Here is a 19,728-nt window from a genome sequence, read left to right on the forward strand (position 1 = left end):
TTCTTTGGTTTTTATCTTTATTACATTAAAATATTTGGAGGAATCTTTAATAAAAGACAAAACAAATCAAATTTCCTCAAACAGAAAAACAACTGGGGATCTGTCTTGCTAACCCAGAGTAGGGAAGCAAAGATTTACCACTAACTAATTTGCCACAGAATCACTGAGAGGATGTTAGCTTTGCCAAAACATTACTCTGATTACTCCAAAGGATAATTGCAGTCTGCTGTGGACCTGTTACAGTATGTGAACATAGCCAATTTAAAAATAATTCTGGAGTTGGGTAAATTTAAAGTACAGTGCCTTGGGGGAGGGTAGGTAGGATGGGGACAGACTTGATTAAGCTCAAGTTGAGGTTAATCTTCATTTTGCACCCATTATCACTACTGAAAACTCACTGGCTTAAAATGGCAAACTTCAGCTAGCACCAAAACTCTAATGCTGAGGCAGCTTGCTGAAAGCTGGTTAAGAACTTGAGTTGAAATCCATGTGTCTGTTTATAAAGGCTTAATGCATCAAATGCAATCTGAGTCAAATTCTCAGCTGACAGGTGTCAAACATTCTATCAAGCACACCACAAAATACAGTGGTGTTGATAATTTGGCACAAATCATTGGAAAATAACTGTCAAGTTCTCAACTGCTTTCATTGGGCTACTAAAAAAGCTCAGCTCCATCATTCTGAACACTTAAAAAATGGAACTGGTTGGTAAAGGTTCAATTAGCAAACTATTTTTAAGCCTCATCCTAGGGAGCCAAGGGGAAGAGGACAGCTTATCTAAGGCCTTTTGAGGAGCTGGCATGTTTTGTTTTGTTTTGGTCTCCAGTTCCTACGATACTTTTTTGAAATCTGCAGAGGTGCTAGAGAGAATCAATCTGTTGCTAGCTTCCACTGTGTTCTGATGGACTGCTTTACAACTGCTTAAATAAACATTGGTTTTTAACACTGTTATTCTGTGCTGACGTTAACCTGAGAGAGAGCCCCTTGCTTAACAGCCCAGCTCTTGGCTGAGTGGATTTAACAGTGCTGCATCTTTGTCAAGCTCTTTATCGTTTGCAGAACTGCACTGCTGGGGCCTAAATAATATGAATGCTAAATTGCCTGTCCCTTACAACCCACGGCATGATTTCTCTTCCTCCCCACCCCCATAACACCAGCTGAAAAACTCAAATATTTGGCTCTGTGAGGTGGGCCTTGTGACACACAACTCACCTGAAGCTGCTTGTCATTTTACCCAAGGCTGATGGAGGTGTTTCTGATTGCATGAGTAGTAGACAGGTGGTGCTGAGCTGGCCCCATGTGCCTTCCTGACTTTAAAGTGACAGATTCCGCCCTAGCCTGCAGTGATGGCCACTTTGACTCAAAGGCATGAATTCTCTCTCAGAACCTGGCCCTGCTAAGCATGTTTTCCTTTCAGCATTGCTTTAGTCAAGCTTCATTCTTTGGATCCTGCTTTGGGGCATCTCAAGGACAGGACGCGGCTCCTGTGCAGGTACAGCAAGCTAATGGCCAGGCTCTTACCGGTGGCATGCCCTGCAGTTACAGAGCACCTGCATCGGTGCTGCTCCACTGAAGGACAGCAGCTCATGGAATGAGTGTAGTGGTCAGGCCCTGGCGTGCAAATGTACTTGGCAAAAGTTTACCCCATGCACTGAAGCTTTAGTGGGGCAATCACCATAAAAGCCCAGTAAGAATCTGAGCCCTTCCAAAGAGCTTCCCCTCTCAATCCAACAGGCTTGTGTAGGTGAAAATTATCAGCAATTAAAGTTCACCTGCTGGCTCCCAGGGGCTCTTCCCTGCCCCCAAAAGAATTGAAGGCTCTAGCTGGTTGGTGTCACTCTGTCAAAAAAGGGCACTTCCAGCTGCCTGGTGTCATTGGCCACAACCTTGTCTTCTCCATGTGCATCTATGCATTTCCCCACGGTCTTCAGGATGAGCCACAACCGTCTGTCCAAAGCCAAGAGGTGAGGTTCAGTGAGGACAGGTGCAAGGTGATCCAGCAGGAGGGATTCCCTCATGACATCACTGAGCCGGTACTCAGGCAGGGCCAGGAGCTGCAGATGTAATAACGTTGTCCTCTTTATTCTGGGAAAACAAGGACTCAGGTCAGATTCTTTTACACCAACTCTTTGTATCCTCCCAGCAGTAAGCTGCTGTGTCAGCCCAGCAATTTGCTAGTGGGTGATGGGTAGAATGGGTTTCATAATTTTTTTTTTGGTCAAAGTATTTTTGACAAAGTGGTGTTTAGATGGTTGCAGAACACTCAGAGCATGTCTACGCTTACCTCCAGAGTGATTGATCCAGCAGGGGTTGATTTATCGTGTCTAGTGAAGACACGATAAATCAAGCGCTCTTCTGTAGACTCCGGGAAGCATAGGTGGAGTTGACGGGGGAGCGTCAGCAGTCCACCCACCGCAGTGAAGACACCGTGGTATGTAGATCTAAGTGTGTCAACTTCAGCTATGTTATTCACGTAGCTGAAGTTGCATAACTTAGACTGATTCTCCCCCCAGGCCTCAGTTCCTTTAAAATATTGCAGTACATAATGTAACAGAAGTGTAGCGATGATACATGTTTGCGTGGCTATATGAGATTTGAGCCAAGAACCTCTAGACACTTTACCAACCAGGAGAAGCCCTTTAAGGTTGCCAAGTACCACTCTGTCTTCTCTCTGCTTAGCTTTAGATTTTTTTGAGCTCGGACAAGGAACCTCTTTTGCTGTATAGCTATAAAACCACCGAGGGCACTTTGTAAGTGATGGTAACAGCAACATCTTGAACTAGAGCATATCTTGACCTATGTGTATAAATACCTTTACCTGACTCTAGCAGGCTCTTTAGCCCTACTAGACAAAGGCACAACACAAAGCTGAAGTTTGAAAAAACTCAAAGGGGAAATAAGATATTAATGTTTAACGGTGAAGGACTTTGGTGCAGCTTGTTAAGGGAGCTGGTAGCATCTCCATTAGAGTCATTAAGTCTAGAACGATGTCCTTTTATTTAAAAAGAACAAAACAAAAAACAGCTGGTCCAGAGTCTCATCTGGGTTAAATTGGCACTGAAATCCGTAGATTTTACTCTAGCGTGAGGGTATGGCCTATGCTCATCTAGTGGAACCACAAGTTCTTCAGCTTCATGCAGGAATGGGTGGGTGAAATTCTCTGGCCTGTGTTATACAGGAAATCAGACTAGATCAGTGGTTCCCAAACTTTAACAGCCTGTGAATCCCTTTCACTAAAATGTCAAGTCTCACAACCCCCCTCCTAAAAATGAATATTTCCAGGAATTTTCTCCCTTACCTGAATATAAATTATAAAAGCAGTGATCTTAGAAATATAAAATTTGTTTTATGACATGCTTATTACACACTATTTATCAATTATTATTTATTACAGTATTTTATTACATTGAGATCTTGGAAGAGTATTGCCATTCTCATACTTTCATAGCTTGTATCACTTTGAATAAGCCTGTTATAAGACAAGGTCCCTTGTAGTATCAGATGTGGAACAGCATGAAAGTATTTAAGAAACCATCTCAAAGAGTTCCTCCTACACAAGCATTCAGGTCTTGAGCAGTCCAGGCAAACAACGCACATTACAACAAAGCTTAAACTTGTTCTTCATCATTTTAAAAACAAGACTAGCTGCCTATTTAATTTTAAAAACAGCAAAAAATATCCACCTCCCTTTCCTTTTCTTAGAAGGAATCTTGAAGTTGAAATCTCAGTGTGATAGATCTGCTTGCTTTGATCTGCTTAGCTCTTGGAAGTCCAGGGGCCCAGGGCTGCTGGCCCCATGCTGCCCAGGTTCCCTAGGGACAGCTCTGTCCGCTATTAAGGATTTTTTTCCCGAGAACCCCCTGTAACATTTCACGAACCCCAGTTTGGGAACCACTGGACTAGATGATCAGAAGGAAGCATTCTGGCCCTAAGAGGTATGACTGGCACTTTTGTGCTTTCCTAGAGACATTTTATTCTCTTTAATAAAATAGAAGGCACAATGGGTATGTATCCTTGCAGGTGCTTGAGTTGCTCTCTTACTCTATGATGCAATTAGTTGGCTCCTGGAAGGTGCAGGGGGTAGGTCTTGTACCTATTACATTTTACAAAGGAACCAAATTAAAAATGCCCCCTGGCTGATGGAGTTGCGAAGATATTGCAGGTCTGGCTAACTGGTGAGGAGTAGTTAATTTCAACCACACAGAATAGAAATCCATGGGAAGGATTTACTGAAATCCTCTGACTGTAAATTAAAAGTCTTGCCAGGTGCGAATACCTGCTTTTAACATTCAACCTGGCTAATACAAGTGTACGAATGGTAAAGAAATAGGTTAGACGTTTCCTAAAGAGAAACCACAGGGACCAGCAGCACTCATCATGGCCCTTTAATTTAACTTTCAGCTATTGATTTATGTGAATTAATAAGGGAGTAGCTGAGATAGGATTCAGAGTAAAATGTATGAGCGCTTTTTAATAACTTGGAGAGAGGGAAACCAGACTGATTAACTATATCAACGTTCTCCCAGGCCTTTAAAAGGCAGAGATTGTCTGAGTGTTCCGGGCAGGCTTCGAAAGAATTGGGGCTGAAATTCACCTTATGCCTTGATTTGTTGATCATTTTGATGGAGATCGAGGTTTATTTTTCAATGTTTTAGATTTTTGTGTTGATTTAAAATGTTCACAGTTGTGCAAAAGAGTGGGTGTTAAGCCTCTGTTCCCTGATTTGTACTGATTTTACCATTGAATGAACTTATGGTGGGGGCAGGTCAGACAATAATTGTTGCCTGACAGCGGAGGGTGAGGTTCAAAAAGCTCTAACACTTTATAAATATTAAAACACCACTTGACAATGTCGCCCATCAGAACAGACAAAGTAAATAGCCTTAAATCAAACCCTGATAATTTCTCAAGCAGCATTTTTTCAGACGTTGCCTCTCTGTATATTTTGATTGTTAGCGGTGGAAATATTTTTTCATTGATTTCACCATGCACGCAGAACCCAATGTGTGTGGTCATTTACTGATAAAAATCCAGTCCTTCCAAGCCTATGTACAGATCAGCTACCCAACCTCTAGGGAAGAAAGTGTAACCCAGGCCTGCTTGGGTGTGGCACGCTATCCCCCTCTAATGGCACCTAGACAGGCTAGCGATTGATGAGCCTGCAACAGCCTTGGTGTCTTTTAGCTCATGCAGTAAAGCGCCAGAGGTCCCAGGTTTGATCCTGGCCACCAGCAGGTGTTGGCGTTACAAAAGCATAGCTGTTTCAAAGAGTTGCTCTTCTGCACCAAATCCTTATGTAACGCCTGGGGTGTTGGGCAGCCCAGCTGGGCTTTTTTGATATGATGTAAGATGCTGAAAAGGGACTAGAGAAATGGAAAGCATTAGGAGTTGGAAAGTATAATATGCTACAATATTATAGTATACTGCAGCGTTGAAGCGCTTAGTACTATAATATTATGCTGGGTAACGCTAGAGCAGTGGTCTCCCACCTTTTTTCACACAAGATCACTTTTTGAATTTAAGTGCAACCCAGGATCTGCCCTACCCCTTCCCGGAAGTCCCGCCCCTTCCCCAAGGCCCCGCCCTGCTCATGCCATTCCCCCCATGCTCTGTTGCTTGCTCTCCCACAACTTCACTCACTTTCACCAGGCTGGGGCGGGTGCTGAGGGGTTTGCAGTGTGGGAGGGGGCTCAGGGCTTGGGCAGGAGGTTGGGGTGCAGGCTCCTGCCAGGCAGCACTTACCTCGGGTGGCTCCCAGTCTGCGGTGCAATGGGGTAAGGCAGACTGGGAGCCACCCGAGTCTCTGAGGTGGGAGGGACACGTGGCTCCGCCCGCTGCCCCCAGGCACCGCCCCTGCAGCTCCCACTGGCTGCAGTTCCCTGTTCCTGGCCAATGGGAGTGTAAGCAGGAGCAGCGCGGAGATCCCCTCCCCCTCCCTCACCTCCGCCAGGGGTGTGCTGGCCACTTCCGGGACTCAGCACGTGGGGCTGGGGCAGGCAGGGAGCCTGCCTTAGCCCCACTGCGCTGCTGGACTGTCAGTAGCCGGAGATCGCCATCGAGGGTCAGAGGTTCCAGGATCGACCAGTTGATCGCGATCTACCGGTTGGTGACCACTGCGCTATAGTATGTTGCAGCATTGTAGAGCATGTGGGGTAACACTATAGAATCCTACAGTTGTGTAGGCCATAATGCTATAATATTGTGTAGTATTAGAATAATGTCTCAGCTCTCTTCCCAGACTCCCCTGGGGTAATGCAGGTGACTACCCTAGCATGACTGGCTAGCAAGTACAATTAACCAAGCTTGCCATCTCACTTACATGCAGCACTGGGAGAGCGGCGCCAGGATGGAGGTTTCGTCATGGGAATGTCTTCCAAAGCTAGGGGACAAACGAAGGCAAGGGTGAACCGCTGCTACTACCAACGCCCCAGGCACAAAGCTGTGATTAGAGGGTCCGATCCTATCTGAGAAGTGTTCAGAGGAGGCACTCAGCACCGGGCTGGATCAGACCCTTGTTCCTTGGTTCACATAACAGAATGAAACAAAACTGGCCATGAGGCATGCTGGAAAGGCTGAGATGCCAGGACCTGCAGGAGCAGGGATGTTACAGGTTAGAGTGTGCTGTGCAGGGGCAGGTTGTATCCCCATTGTGCGTGCCTGGGCAGTACGCCTTTCATTTTCATGGGCAACAAATTCTTCTCCCAAAGTAAATTTAGATACACATTCTAGGATGTCAGGGCAGAGATCAAGTCACTCATAGTGCCACCTGAGGCCTGCCCCCTCCCCATGGCCTCAGCATCATCTGCCATTTTTGAACCACTGGACCATCTGCCCACCCCCCAGCTTCATTGGGCCCCACTTACATCCCCCACAGCACAATCTGACCCCCAGCACTGTCTGCCTACTCCCATGCCCCCTGGCACTCAGCCCCCTTTCATGTCTCCATCTCACATTCCAGGTGCCCCAAAAGACATTGCTGGGGCGAGTGCCTTACCCTCTGGCATTGTCCAGGTGAATGAGGAAGCCTTCATCCCCGAACTTAGTGAACATTTCATAGTGATGACGGTCCATGTTCCCTTTGGAGAGAGAGCGAGAGAGAACATATTGCTCTTGCCATGCACTGAGCAGTGTCTGAGTACCCCTTTGAACTGGCCAGGGTGAAAACTCTGCCGCTATGTCATTCTTCAGGCCCGCACTGAGCAAGGGTTACCTGGCTAGGGGTGGGATATTTGTGCAACACCAGCTGTGAGTCAGGAGGCTTGGAGTTACCTGACAGTAGTAATAGTCTGATCTCCCCTAGTACCCCCAATCCCAGGATCTCACCTCAAAGTGCTTTACCAGCAGTAATGAAATTACCTCCCTGCTGGCTAGTGCGTATATGACCCTCATCACCACAGTGTCGCAGAATCGATGAGAGATTAACTCCATTTTACAGACGGGAAAACAGGCAGAGAGTGAGGTGAAATGAGTCACCTAAGGGGATGAGCCCCAGAACTGCTAACTCCAGGATTTGTTTTTTCGCTAGGTCAGGCTCCCTTTTCTGGATCTTCCTCCTGTAAGGTGAGTGGAAGGTGGACATCTGTCTATGCCAAGGGCGCTCAGGTATTATAGTGACAAGGGCATGTAAATTCCTGGATGAAAGGATATCGGCACCGCTTATAAACTTCTGTGTCACTTGACCTCAACCTGGCAGCCAGGGTCTGATTAGTGAGACAAGACCACAAGGGGACAGACTGCAGAGGGACGGTGGATCCAAATCTGCCCAGGCCTGTACTGCAAACAGGAAGGCTTACCCTCCTTTGCCTGGCCCCCATCCCCGAGCACCCCTCGCTGCCCTAGCACAGCTCTGACACACGGGTCAGGCTGCAGCCACCTTCTCATGCTTCTGTGCTCTTTGGCCCCACTGCGCCCTTCTGAATCAACTGCCACGCGCTGAGCAGGGGAGGGGACGCCACCAAACAGGAGAGCGACAAAATGAAGCAAGAGAAATACCCAGGGGACAATGATGGGTAGGAAAGAGAGCCAGGGAGGGGAGCTGATAAAGCAGAGATGAGCTGAGGAGACATGTACCCACCCAGGCTATTGCAAAGGTATCTCCACTAAAAAAGATAATGAAAACCACTGCCTTAGTCCTTGCACCCCGGCACCTCTGGGCTCGGCAGTTCAGAGCCCCGGCACCTCTGGGCTCGGCAGTTCAGAGCCCCGGTATCTCTGGGCTTGCTGTGTCAGTTATGAATGTAAAAAATCTGCTTGAACCCCGGCACCTTGTTCATTCCAAATTAAGCACTGCCTGTGTCCATAGGTTCACCAGGGGGCTCTGTGTTGGCTGGGCATTGTGTGCTTGCAGGATGAGAAGGGAGCCTCGAAGACGGCCTGAGTCTCTCAAATCTTTTCTACAGAGCAAGAGTAAGATTTGGAAAACTGGCTTCTGAGCCACTGAGTGTCCTTGAGAATTACTGGGGGGTGGGGAAGGGAGGAAAGACACAAGATGAAGGGAGGAGGTGAAGGAGATGAAGGGAGCGAGCAGGAGCTCATTATTATTCTGTCCATCATACCTATCAGGAAGTCGAATATGGCCATGTCGATGATATTGAGCAGCCGGTTGCCGCTGTTGTAGGGGTAAATCTCCCTCACCGTGTTGCAGTAAAGTGGATTCAGTTCCCACCTACAGGAAACAGAGGGGAAGCGTGAACGAAAGGTGGCTTCTCAAACACATCATCCGGGAGCCACTCGAAGGCAGGGATGTGATCGTGGTTGCCCCGGCCAGCTCTGCCTTGCCACCAGGCCGGCTTTACAATGATTCCCCCGATTCCCCAGAATTGGGCCCCGTGCTGAAGAGGGCCCCACGCCCGCACCTAAGGGGGCCCCGCTCCGCGGGTCTTCGGCGGCATTTCTGCGGCAGAGGGTCCTTCGGTGCCGCGAAAGACCAAGAGTGGACCCCCTGCTGCCAAAGTGCCGCTGAAACCCCGGACCGCCGCCGAGGATTCCAGTCGGGCCCCGCGGCTCAGAAAGCCGGCCCTGCTTGCCACAACTCCCTGAGCCCGGAGAATGGGCAGCGTTGAGATGCCAAGGGCTGGATTCAAGGCTGGCATGAGCAGCAGCAGCTCTGCTGACGAGTGCCAGCTGCTTCCACCGGGGACACTGCTCAGTGCCTGCCACATTTAGCTGGCTACCCTGCTTGGCAGGTTTTCTTGTCTCTTGGCCACAGCAGCGATATCCCCCAATCCGCACTCCCCTTCGGCTGACTTAAAACCATCCTAATAGCAGCAACCGGAGAGGGGAGGGGAGAGATTCTGCACCAGGCCCAGGCATCAGGAGCTGGTTGGCTACACGCAGGCGGCCTCTGAGTCTTGGCCTCTGCTCCTCCCCCCTGTGCTCGATCACTCGCCCTCTTCTTGCTCCTCCTCTGCCGTTTACCCACTTACTCCTCTTTTCCAGCAAACGAGTAGGACCGGATCCAGGGGTTTGGGATGGAGAGTCTCGGGGCCAGGTTGAGGGACGGCAGGAAAGCGGAGAGGGATCCCTCCAGCAGGTGAGGGTTCCCACACACGGCGTACTCCGTCTTGCACATGTATGGGCACTTTGCAAAGAAACACACGTTGCTGGCTATGGGAAGAACGGTGAACCAGCTGGTTAATATAATGAATTGGCGACTGTATATGTGCACCACTGCCCTCTGTTGGGTGGGGTTGGAATGGCTCTGCTTTGGGTCATAGAGCCTACACTGCCACCACCCAATGGAGATTCACCTTTAACTCAGGTGCTGGAAGTGGTGTTTATGCATCAGGAAGACCTCAGTGTTGCCAGGCAGTTCTGAGTGGCCATGACATTTAGCATTGTAACAGGAAGTCCTAGATGGCCACCGATTCGTTATGGTTAGCTGTAGTCAACTGCATACAGCACTGGCTTATGTCTATGCGTATGTGCTTGTGAGGGGCAGGCGTGGCGGATGCTCCTTAAAAGTGAGGGGCTACTGGTGTCCAAACCGTGGCTCCGCCCACCTGTGCTGCCCCTTCTCCCCAAGACTCCACCCCCTGCTCGTTCCTCTCCAACCCCTCACCCTTACGGATAGTAAAAAGTGATGGAGCCATAACCCTCTGGTCCCCTCTGTTCTGGTGCCCCTGGAGGGGGAATAAATTCTGTAGGAAAGTTGCAAATGATGGGAAAAAAACACTCTCTGGACCAGATCCTCAGCGGGTGTAAATTGAAGTCAATGGAGCTATAACAATTTACATTAGCTGAGGATTTACCTCTCTACCTGTTGAAGAGACTGCAAGTTATAATGTCAGAGAGAGAGAGACACCCACACCCACCACTGCCTTCTGCAGGATGGAAGCTGAGTGTGAGCGGTGGGTGTAGCCCACCTGTTATTCCCCACTTCATGTCTAACTAGCTACATAATAATGTTACATACACCAAACCCCACTAACAGAACATTAGTAAGGTTGCCAAGTCAAGCACTCAGAAGTTAGGAGATGCCAGATTTAGAGTTGCCTGTGCTTAATTCAGCCCCTTTGTGCATGTGCCTTACAATACAGTCTTTAATTACATGGATAGAATCCAGTTCTCCAGCCCAACATTCCACTGCTTTAACCATGGGATCATCCCTTTCTCTTCCTGCAATACCCTGTCTCATTCACCACACACCTTCCATCTTCCGCAACAAATGAGACAGGGTGCTAAACACACCACCCTCATTTACTACAAAGCCCTGATTCGATGGAGGACGCTATAGAGGTATTATCGTAAACATGTGTCATGCCGAGTTTGATCTCTCCAATGCCGCATCTAGCACACACTTCCTCTGGACCTTTCCTGCGTACACCTCTTTCCCCATCAGCTTGGTACTGAGGAATGTATTCGTAAAAGGAACTCGCTTCTGCACCTTCACTCACATACCGGGTGAAACGAAGAAGACGCTCTGTAGGATTTCATTCTTGGTGACCTCCAGGATGTCCTTGGTGACGTTGATCAACCGTCCGATCGTGGGCGGGACCCGTCGGAAATCCAGGATCCTGGGCAAAAGCGAGAACGTGTTAATCAAAGGGTCCTGGAGGAGAGTCCGGGAGGTGGGGAAGGGAGATGATTTCTCAGCACATGGGAGGGCTGGGAAAGCGGTCCAGCAACTGAATCCAAACCCCGCTCCATGTAAAGGAGCTTGTTTCCATTCTGAAACCACGCTCCTTTTTAAAAATCTGACAGCACTGTCCAATTAGAATCTTTCTTGTGTGATCTCTAGCAAATATGCAAGCCCATTTTACGCTCCAAACCAAAAGAAGTATGATCTGGGATTTGCTGTTTCGACAGATGGGCCTTGTAAGAGTTTGGAGACATTTTGGCTATTCCATCCAGGATCTGCTGTAATTTCTAAGCATCTTTTCCCCAGCCAATTGATCGTGTATCCATATGAGTCTTCTGTTGTGTCTTTCAAGGGTGAGAGCCTGCCAAGGACCTGCACAATGTCGTGTTTGACACTCTGCAGAGATGGGCTGAGCCTGTTACAGCACAGCACAGACAGTGGGAAGCTGGGAGGGGCTCCCACACACCAGGAGCCGCTTAGCCTATTGTCTCAGTGTATTCATCTCACTGATCTCACTTCGGATAATCAGCGGCCTGGGGCTGAGGGAATTTTTAATGACTCTGGGAGTGGAAAACCATTGCTGATTCCTGAGTCAGTAACCACTGGGCAGGATCAGAAATGCCATGATGCAAACACTGAGCAATGCACTCAGCTTCCAAGAATCAAACATGAAACTGGATTTAGCTTGTCAATTACCGAGCACTTAAAAAAACACAATATTTCCCTCCTATCTGGCCTCTTTCCTCTTCAGACTTCAAAGCACTTTAAAAAATTGGGCAGGTGAACATAAGAACCAGCCATACTGGGTTAGACCAAAGGTCCATCTAGCCCAGTATCCTGTTTTCCAACAGCGGCAAGTGCCAGGTGCCCCAAAGGGAATGAACAGACAGGTTATCATCAAGTGATCCATCCCCTGTCGCCCATTCCCAGGCTGGCAAACAGAGGCTAGGGACACCATCCCTGCCCATCCTGGCTAACAGCCATTGATGGTCCTATGCTCCATGAACTTATATAGCTCTTTTTTGAACCCTGTTATAGTCTTGGCCTTCACAACACCCTCTGGCAAGGAGTTTCACACAACACAGAGTCAACCTGTGGAAACATACTTCCTTTTGTTTGTTTTAAACCTGCTGCCTATTAACTTCATTTGGTGACCCCTAGTTCTTGTGTTATGAGAAGGAGTAAATAATACTTCTTTATTTACTTTCTCCACACCAGTCATGATTTCATTGACCTCCAGCATATCCCCCTCTTAGCCGTCTCTTTTCCAAGCTGAAAAGTCCCAGCCTTATTAATCTCTCCTCATACGGAAGCTGTTCCAAACCCCTAATCATTTTTGTTGCCCTTTTCTGAACCTTTTCCAATTCAAGTGTATCTTTTTTGAGATGGGGAGACCAGATCTGCACATAGTATTCAAGACTTGGGAATACCATGGATTTATATAGAGGCAATATGATATTTTCTGTCTTATTATCTATCCCTTTCTTAATGATTCCCAACATTCTGTTAGCTTTTTTTGACTGCTGCTGCACATTGAGTGGATGTTTTCAGAGAACTATCCACAATGACTCCAAGATCTCTTTCTTGAGTGCTAACAGCTAATTTAGACCCCATCATTTTTTATGTGTAGTGGGGATTATGCTTTCCAATGTGCATTACTTTGCATTTATAAACATTGAATTTCATCTGCCATTTTGTTGCCTGGGCTCCTTAGCTCTTAGCAGTCTGCTTGGGACTTAACTGTCTTGAGCAGTTTAGTATCATCTGCAAATTTTGCCACCTCACTGTTTACCCCTTTCTCCAGATCATTTATGAATATGTTGAATAGGACTAGTCCCAGTACAGACCCTTGGGGGACACCACTATTTACCTCTCTCCATTCTGAAAACTGACCATTTATTCCTACCCTTTGTTTCCTTTCTTTTAACCAGTTACCAATCCATGAGAGGACCTTCCCTCTTATCCCATGACTGCTTACTTTGCTTAAGAGCCTTTGGTGAGGGACCTTGTCAAAGGCTTTCTGGAAATCTAAGTACACTATATCCATTGAGTTCCCCTTGTCCACATGCTTGTTGACCCCCCCCAAAAAATTCTAGTAGATTGGTGAGGCATGATTTCCCTTTACATAAACCATGTTGACTTTTCCCCAACAAATTACGTTTAGCTATGCATCTGACAATTTTGTTCTTGGCTATGGTTTCAACTAGTTTACCCAGTACTGCAGACAGGCCTGCTGGAGCCCTTTTTAAAAACTGATGTCACACTGGTATCATTAGCTTTGTTATAGATGGTTAAACTGAGTCCCAGCGAGGTTATATGGCATTGAGGCACAGGGAGTCTAGGTGCGTCGCTCCAAGTCACAGAGCAGTGGCAGAGCTAGAAATGGAAAGAACTCAGTTCTCCTGGCGCCCTAGTCCAGGGTTTGAGTGATCCAGCTACAGGCCTAACAGCCAGCCTTATTCCTCATTTAAGCTGGCTTTGTGAAAGGAAGAAGATGGAGTGCAAAATGTAGCAAAATTTGGCACTTCTCCCTTGTGCTTAGTGGGACCTCTCCTAAGGGAGAGGAAAGCTGGCTCCTTTTCCAAAGGGATTTCATTTTATGTTGTTACCTGTAACCTAGTGCTGGTGAAGGGCACCAGGTTATCCCCCCTCAGGGTCGCAGCCTGTTTCACTGTGGGCTCGCTGCAAACAGAAGTTGCCCCGGTTTAATTCAAATCAATTTGAAACCTGATGTAGATAAACTGGAGCAGCGGATGCTTTTACATACGTTTAAAACTGGTGATATCGATTTAGCCAGCACCTGAAATGTCCTGATGGGCCCAAAACCCCTATAAGCCAAGTTTAAACCCATCTAAGAATGTCCACACACAAAGAGGTAACGGTTTAACTAAATCGGTACAACTTTGTGAATGTCAACCAGGCTTTACACCCCAAACGGCCCCCAGCCCTAACTGGGCCAGACCACTTGGAGGGCTAAGAAGAGTGAGTCACCTCAGATAGTCTGCGCTATCTCTGCTAAGGCTGCCAACTCATGGCTGCTTTTGGAATGAGGACATGTGGCTACTTGGAACTGGACTGAAACCACTGGCTCACCGGGTTTCCAATAGACATGGGATGGAAACTGCCAAATTTGGACAGGTAACTTGGAGATGAAAGGCTCTCTCCCGTCATGCAGCCCCTATTTAATTGAACTCAACTTCAAGGAAAAGAATGTGAGGGCTGACAAGACTAGTGTTCTGCCTTACTAGAGATCAGTGAGCACTTTGAATGGAGCTGATAATTCACTTCAGAAGGACTGGAGAATTTACAGTATGGAAAACAGGCCTAATGCAATTCTGCATTTCCCTCTGAAGTGGCGGCTCACGGAACAAACTCTCCTGCATTGTCAGGGGTTTGTTTCCTGTCTCAGCGAGCAAAAGTGACTCAGGATATTGTGTGTGATTAAAGGCTTGATCCCAAAAGGATCTCAGCCGCTGCAAATTCTTACTGACTTCCATCAAGCACGTCTCAGAATCAGGGCCAAAATGTGTAATGACAAGGCACAAGGAGCCACTGCAGCTTTTTCCCATAATGCAAAGCTGTCCCCTTTGATGGTCCTTGGAAATGGGCCTGACTTGAAAATGGAAACAAATCTGGATTTAGCAAATGGCCTTTCATCCCTCCAAACTGCAGTTAAAAACGTGGGATCCAAACACTCCCAGACTTGGAGGGGTTTGAAACCTAGATCTGGACCTAAACGCTGCAGCTCAATAATCAAGGGCCGTTGACCTCAACAGGAGTTTTGCACAAGTAAAGACTCGCTAAAATCTGGCTCCATCTGTGCATTGAGGACATACGATAACAGCTGGGATTCTAATCGTATCCCCTTTTGGCTGATTGTTTTCAGAATGGAGTCCAGCCACTCAGCTACTTTAAAGCAATATTTCACAGCCAGTGCGGTTTCCAGATCTTGCAAACCAGTGTCAGCCTCCTAGGGAAGGGTTTGCTTTGCAAGAACCCTGGCTCCGTTGTAGCTGGAAGCTACTGCAAGGGAGGAAGGGGACAATGTCCGACCGTTTGGAGTTTAGGGCGAGCAGAGGTTTTGATTAGCGATGGGAGAGAGAGTGGCCTGGCCAGAACAGTGAACTGGGAGTCGGGACTCCTGAGTTCTAGTCCTGCCTTTCTGTGCCTCATTTTCCCCATTCATAGCATGGAGGAAACATTTTCTTGCCTCACAGAGTCGGTGCTCGGAGTTGGAATTAATTAGCATTTGTAAAGTGCTTGGAAGTCTTTGGCTGGAAGGGGGTATAAAAAGGGAAAAGCTTATTAAATCCCAGGCCCCTCTCTCATTTCCTCCTCTGACTTCCCTGCTGGGGTGGTTGCCTCGGAGAAACAAGACAGTTCACCAGGCCAGCAAGCCACTGACCCATTCACTGCAGGTAATTCATCATCAAGTCCGTCGTCATGCACGTGCCTAATCTAAAGCTTAGTGAAGTCAATAGGGGTCTTCCCTTTGACTCCATTGGGATTTGCATCCAGGCTATAGTCCCGCAGTGAAAGATGTATGAAATACTAGACTGACACGGTGCTTGACGTTGGCCAAAAAGCTGCTTCAAGTCATGCAATGCCCAATCCTGCTTCCTCACATCAACGCTCTTCGGCCCAGAATTTGACTTCAATGGGAGTTAGGCACCTAAATACCCTTAAAACTCTGGCCCATGAGAAGAAGGAGGAGGCCCATACTATGACTTGGATTCCCCTAGGCCACTGCGGGTTTTTAGGAACTGAATTAATGGCTTTTCTCCCAAGGAAGTGAGAAGAGGAGTAACTCAGAAGCTCTGTGTTCTGGGCACAAGTACCTGTCGAGGTGAAAGGCGGCTATTTCCGCATTGTGCCTCTGAAAGTCAACGAAGTAGAAACAATCTTCTGGAGTCTCTTCCTCTCGTTCCTGTCTGAAAGAAATGAAGGGGTTACTAACCGGGCCAGGAGAACACACCTGGGGAAGGATGGGAGCAACCTGGGAGCAAGGTGGGAAGTGAGCTTTACAGAAGAGCCCCGTGCACCAGCAGAGACCTGCAACGCTTGTGCTGACATTCGCCGAAGGACAAGAGCATCAGGCTACAGCTGTCATTTAAAAGACACCGGTGACGGGCCAGGAATGACTAAAAGCAGCAGCTGGACGGAGCAGTGTGCAAATATTTATTGGAATGTCAGACATACAGAGAGAGGCGGGAGGTGGGTGGTGCTTCTGGGTGTTGTGCCTGGATTGGCAGCCCCAGAGTCCTTGTTTACCCACAAGGCAGCAGGCAGCCTGGGGCCAGGCTGCCCTGCCAACATGCCTCACTCCTCACCACCACCTCTAGGGGGCAGAGCGTCTCACTCTCCCCATCTCTTTGATTCTTGGTCCTTCTGCTGAGACTGGCACCAAAAGACTTAGGGCAGGGGTTCTCAAACTGGGGGTCGGGACCCCTCACAAGGTTATTACATGGGGGGTCGCGAGCTGTCAGCCTCCACCCCAAACCGTGCTTTGCCTCCAGCATTTATAATGGTTATAAATATATAAAAAGTGTTTTTAATTTATAAGAGGGGGGTCTCACTCAGAGGCTTGCTATGAGAAAGGGGTCACCAGTACAAAAGTCTGCGAACCACTGACTTAGGGTATGTCTACTCTGCAACTGGGAGGTGTGATTGCAGCATGTGTGGTGACAGTGGTCACTCAAGTATACACCCAGGGACCTGCGGGAGGAGGACTAATCTGTGCAGCCACCCATGCTGCTACAGCTTCACCCTTGTAGTTAGCAGAGCTAGCTGAGATCTAGGTAAATGAAGTCTGCCCGTGCTGCAGTCACATCTCCTGATAGCACGTAGCCATTCCCTTACTGTCAGCTGTGGACATCTGTCCTTTAGCAACAGGACTGAGCCCAGCAGCTTATTTCTCTCAGGCCACCAAATAGTGATTCCGAGTCACCACCGTCTCCGCGGTTCCATGTCCCCTGAGCTAATCACTCCTCCAAGCTTATGTGTTTAACAGGAAAGCATGCTGCAATCCAAAGCTTGCTGGCCTCATCTCCTCACAGCAGGCGAGCCGAGACATACCTTCCTACCAGCCACAGCTGAGTGAGTGCCTTCGGAAACTACATATTTTACCTCTTGGCATTAATAGAGACAAGCCATGGGGGGAAGAGAGAGGGAGAGGAGCCTCTGTTCTAAGCACATAGTTGAACTCCGAAAAGCTCGGCCCATCATTCTGAGCCAAGGCAGTGCGCAGAAAGCAATCGGAATGGAAATAAACGTAAAGGGCCAAAAGGGGTATAAATAAACGCAGAAGCAATTTAAAACTGCTAGTCAAGCCCAGCAACCCCAGGAGCTAGCGCCTGGAAATATACTTGGGACTTCAATAAAAAAACAAATGAAGGAAAACAGGAATTCAGCTGGGAAACAGCAGAAATGTATAGGCCTCAACAACCTCACGCACACACACATACACGAGACAGCACTGTCTTGCGTCGTCAGCAGTGTGGAGCGAATCCAGTTTCCAACAACAGGTGTAAGAACTTTGTGTGTTTTTCTGTGCCAGGCACACCTGTGACACAGTGGGAACAGTCACTGAGAGCTAATTTTTATGGCAGACTTTTGAGCCATCAAGATAAGGGTTACTGAGTAAAGGAGACAAAAATGCTAATGCAATTTCCACGTCCTTTGTCAACCTGCGTTATTACAAAGCCAGGTTGTCAGTGTCCCATTGCTTCACCCCATCCACTCCAGCCTGGAGCTATTCACTTGCATCATGTCCCCTGCTGAAACATCTCGGGTTGTTTGCTGTCAGTGGTTATTTGCACAGATGGCTCTGCTAAAGAAGCCAGAGGTCAATTGCCTTTATTATAGCGTAGGCCACCTTGCTTAACTGCTAGGTGAGGCTGTTCTGGGAAAAAGCGACTGCAGGTGATTTAGAGCTAATACGTATGTGTATGTACACTCTCCTTACCTCATGGGTTTGAACATGGCTTTCCCGAAGTCCTGGAACCTCAGGACCAGTTTCAGATGTACACCGCTGGGCTTCACAACTTGTGTTGGGGAGGAGAATAAAACAGAGTGGGAAATTCTTGATTTGACACTGGTAAAATATTTCTTAAGTATCATTTGGTGTCAGAGAAATTCATCTTCCTTCTCCACATAAGTAAATCTCCCAACTCAGTCTGGATAAAATAGCTCATGTCAGATGGTCTATTTATTGCTAATTCGCTGCTGCATCTCACCCCTATAGTTCTTGCCACGGTAATTTCCCCTGATCCTGCTCTATGCTAGGCAGACTATTTTCCTTTAACATTTCTAGTCCTCGGTCATTTGACATTTCTCCTCTGTGATCTTGGATTTCTCCATCTCACTTGCCTTTATTGAACAATAAGCGAGCGTAAAAGTTGCTGGTGGTTCTGTGCGTACGTGCAAGTCAAAAAATCTGCAGTGGGAGTGCCAGGTGGAAGCTGGCTGCCTGGATTCTGCCTTCTAGGAAAATCTTCAACCCAGCGCAGGAGCGTAAGTGGGGTTGGCCAAGGAGCCTGGGGCATGGGCTGTGGTATGCCTACTCAGCTGTTCTCACCAGGCACTGTGCAAGTTATTACACTCTTAGAAAAAATAGAGTGAACAGCAGGGCTGAGAGCTGGTCCCAGCCGCCCTGCGGGGTGACGTAAGTGTTACATTGGCACCCACTGCCATTTAAAGTGAATTTCATGCTGGTGAAAGCTGCCCGCGGGTTTACATCCTGAGATGGTGGGCGGAGCCTACCAAGGAAACTGAAGCCCCGCCCCCTCATTTAAGGTTAGGGCCATAGAGCTCAGCATTTGAGTGACAAAGCTGCATAGACAGCCCTGGAGAATGGAGCTCTCTGCTTGTTCTCACAGCAGGTACAGCCTGGGCATGGAGCAGTGTGAGCTTCCCCCATGCCGCCCTGCGAAGGGGTCTCAACCCCAACCTGGAAGGGTCCCCGTAGGGGCTGAGGGGGGTTAATGCACATCCATGCTCTCTCCGGGTTTGACTCAACGCTCATTCAGTCAATGCAGAGACTCCCAGTGCATTCAATGAGTTTGGGAGCTGTTCCCCAATTCTTGGCCTCGCTTTCTGAGACTAAAAGCAAAGGCACCAATTAATCCCACTTGTGGTCACGTGCTTCTGTGATCTGGATCCCAGTTCCACTAGAAACAGAACTCAGGCCATCAGCTTTCTTCACACAGGCCACCAAAGAGCCAGCAGAGAGGTAAGGGCTTTGGCTCAGTACTGACCTGGGCTGGATTTGCAACTTTCACCTTTATTTTTTTAAGGCAGCAGTTTGCACAAAGGCTGAGGAATTGCCAAATGAAGCAGGAAATGTTCATGTGGGATTCAAGGAAAATTCAGAGCTATTATTTCTTCTACAAGCATTGCGTTTAACTGAAAAAAATGTCGTCTCCGTACAAGGTGTCAGGTTTGCTAAGCTAGCTAGTACCAGGAGGTAAAATGAGCTGCAAGTAGCGAGGACACAAACGAATCACTTACTCTGGGTGCAGTCACAGGCTCCTAATAAAGCTTTCTCGTCCTGACTGTAATCTGCAGGGAAAGAAAAAGGGATGAGAGAATCATTCACATTCAACCTGGACTCATTCCAGCCATTATTCACGACCCGGCTGCTGCCATTT

The 19,728-nt window shown here is 47.9% G+C and overlaps 1 protein-coding gene across 1 annotated transcript in view; it reads right to left on the reverse strand.

Annotated features, from left to right (window-relative positions):
* The window catches only part of FAM20A (FAM20A golgi associated secretory pathway pseudokinase), a 43,148-nt gene continuing 23,420 nt past the window's right edge, over positions 1 to 19,728 (reverse strand). The window contains 9 exon segments of the mRNA XM_039500457.1: positions 1 to 2,085; positions 6,320 to 6,379; positions 6,995 to 7,076; positions 8,556 to 8,665; positions 9,426 to 9,606; positions 10,900 to 11,015; positions 15,919 to 16,011; positions 18,045 to 18,123; positions 19,589 to 19,639. Of these exon segments, the coding sequence (XP_039356391.1) occupies positions 1,821 to 2,085; positions 6,320 to 6,379; positions 6,995 to 7,076; positions 8,556 to 8,665; positions 9,426 to 9,606; positions 10,900 to 11,015; positions 15,919 to 16,011; positions 18,045 to 18,123; positions 19,589 to 19,639 (1,037 nt within the window). The 3' untranslated portion in view covers positions 1 to 1,820.

Source organism: Mauremys reevesii, linkage group 15 (genome assembly GCF_016161935.1).
Source record: "Mauremys reevesii isolate NIE-2019 linkage group 15, ASM1616193v1, whole genome shotgun sequence".
NCBI classification, from domain to species: domain Eukaryota; kingdom Metazoa; phylum Chordata; order Testudines; family Geoemydidae; genus Mauremys; species Mauremys reevesii.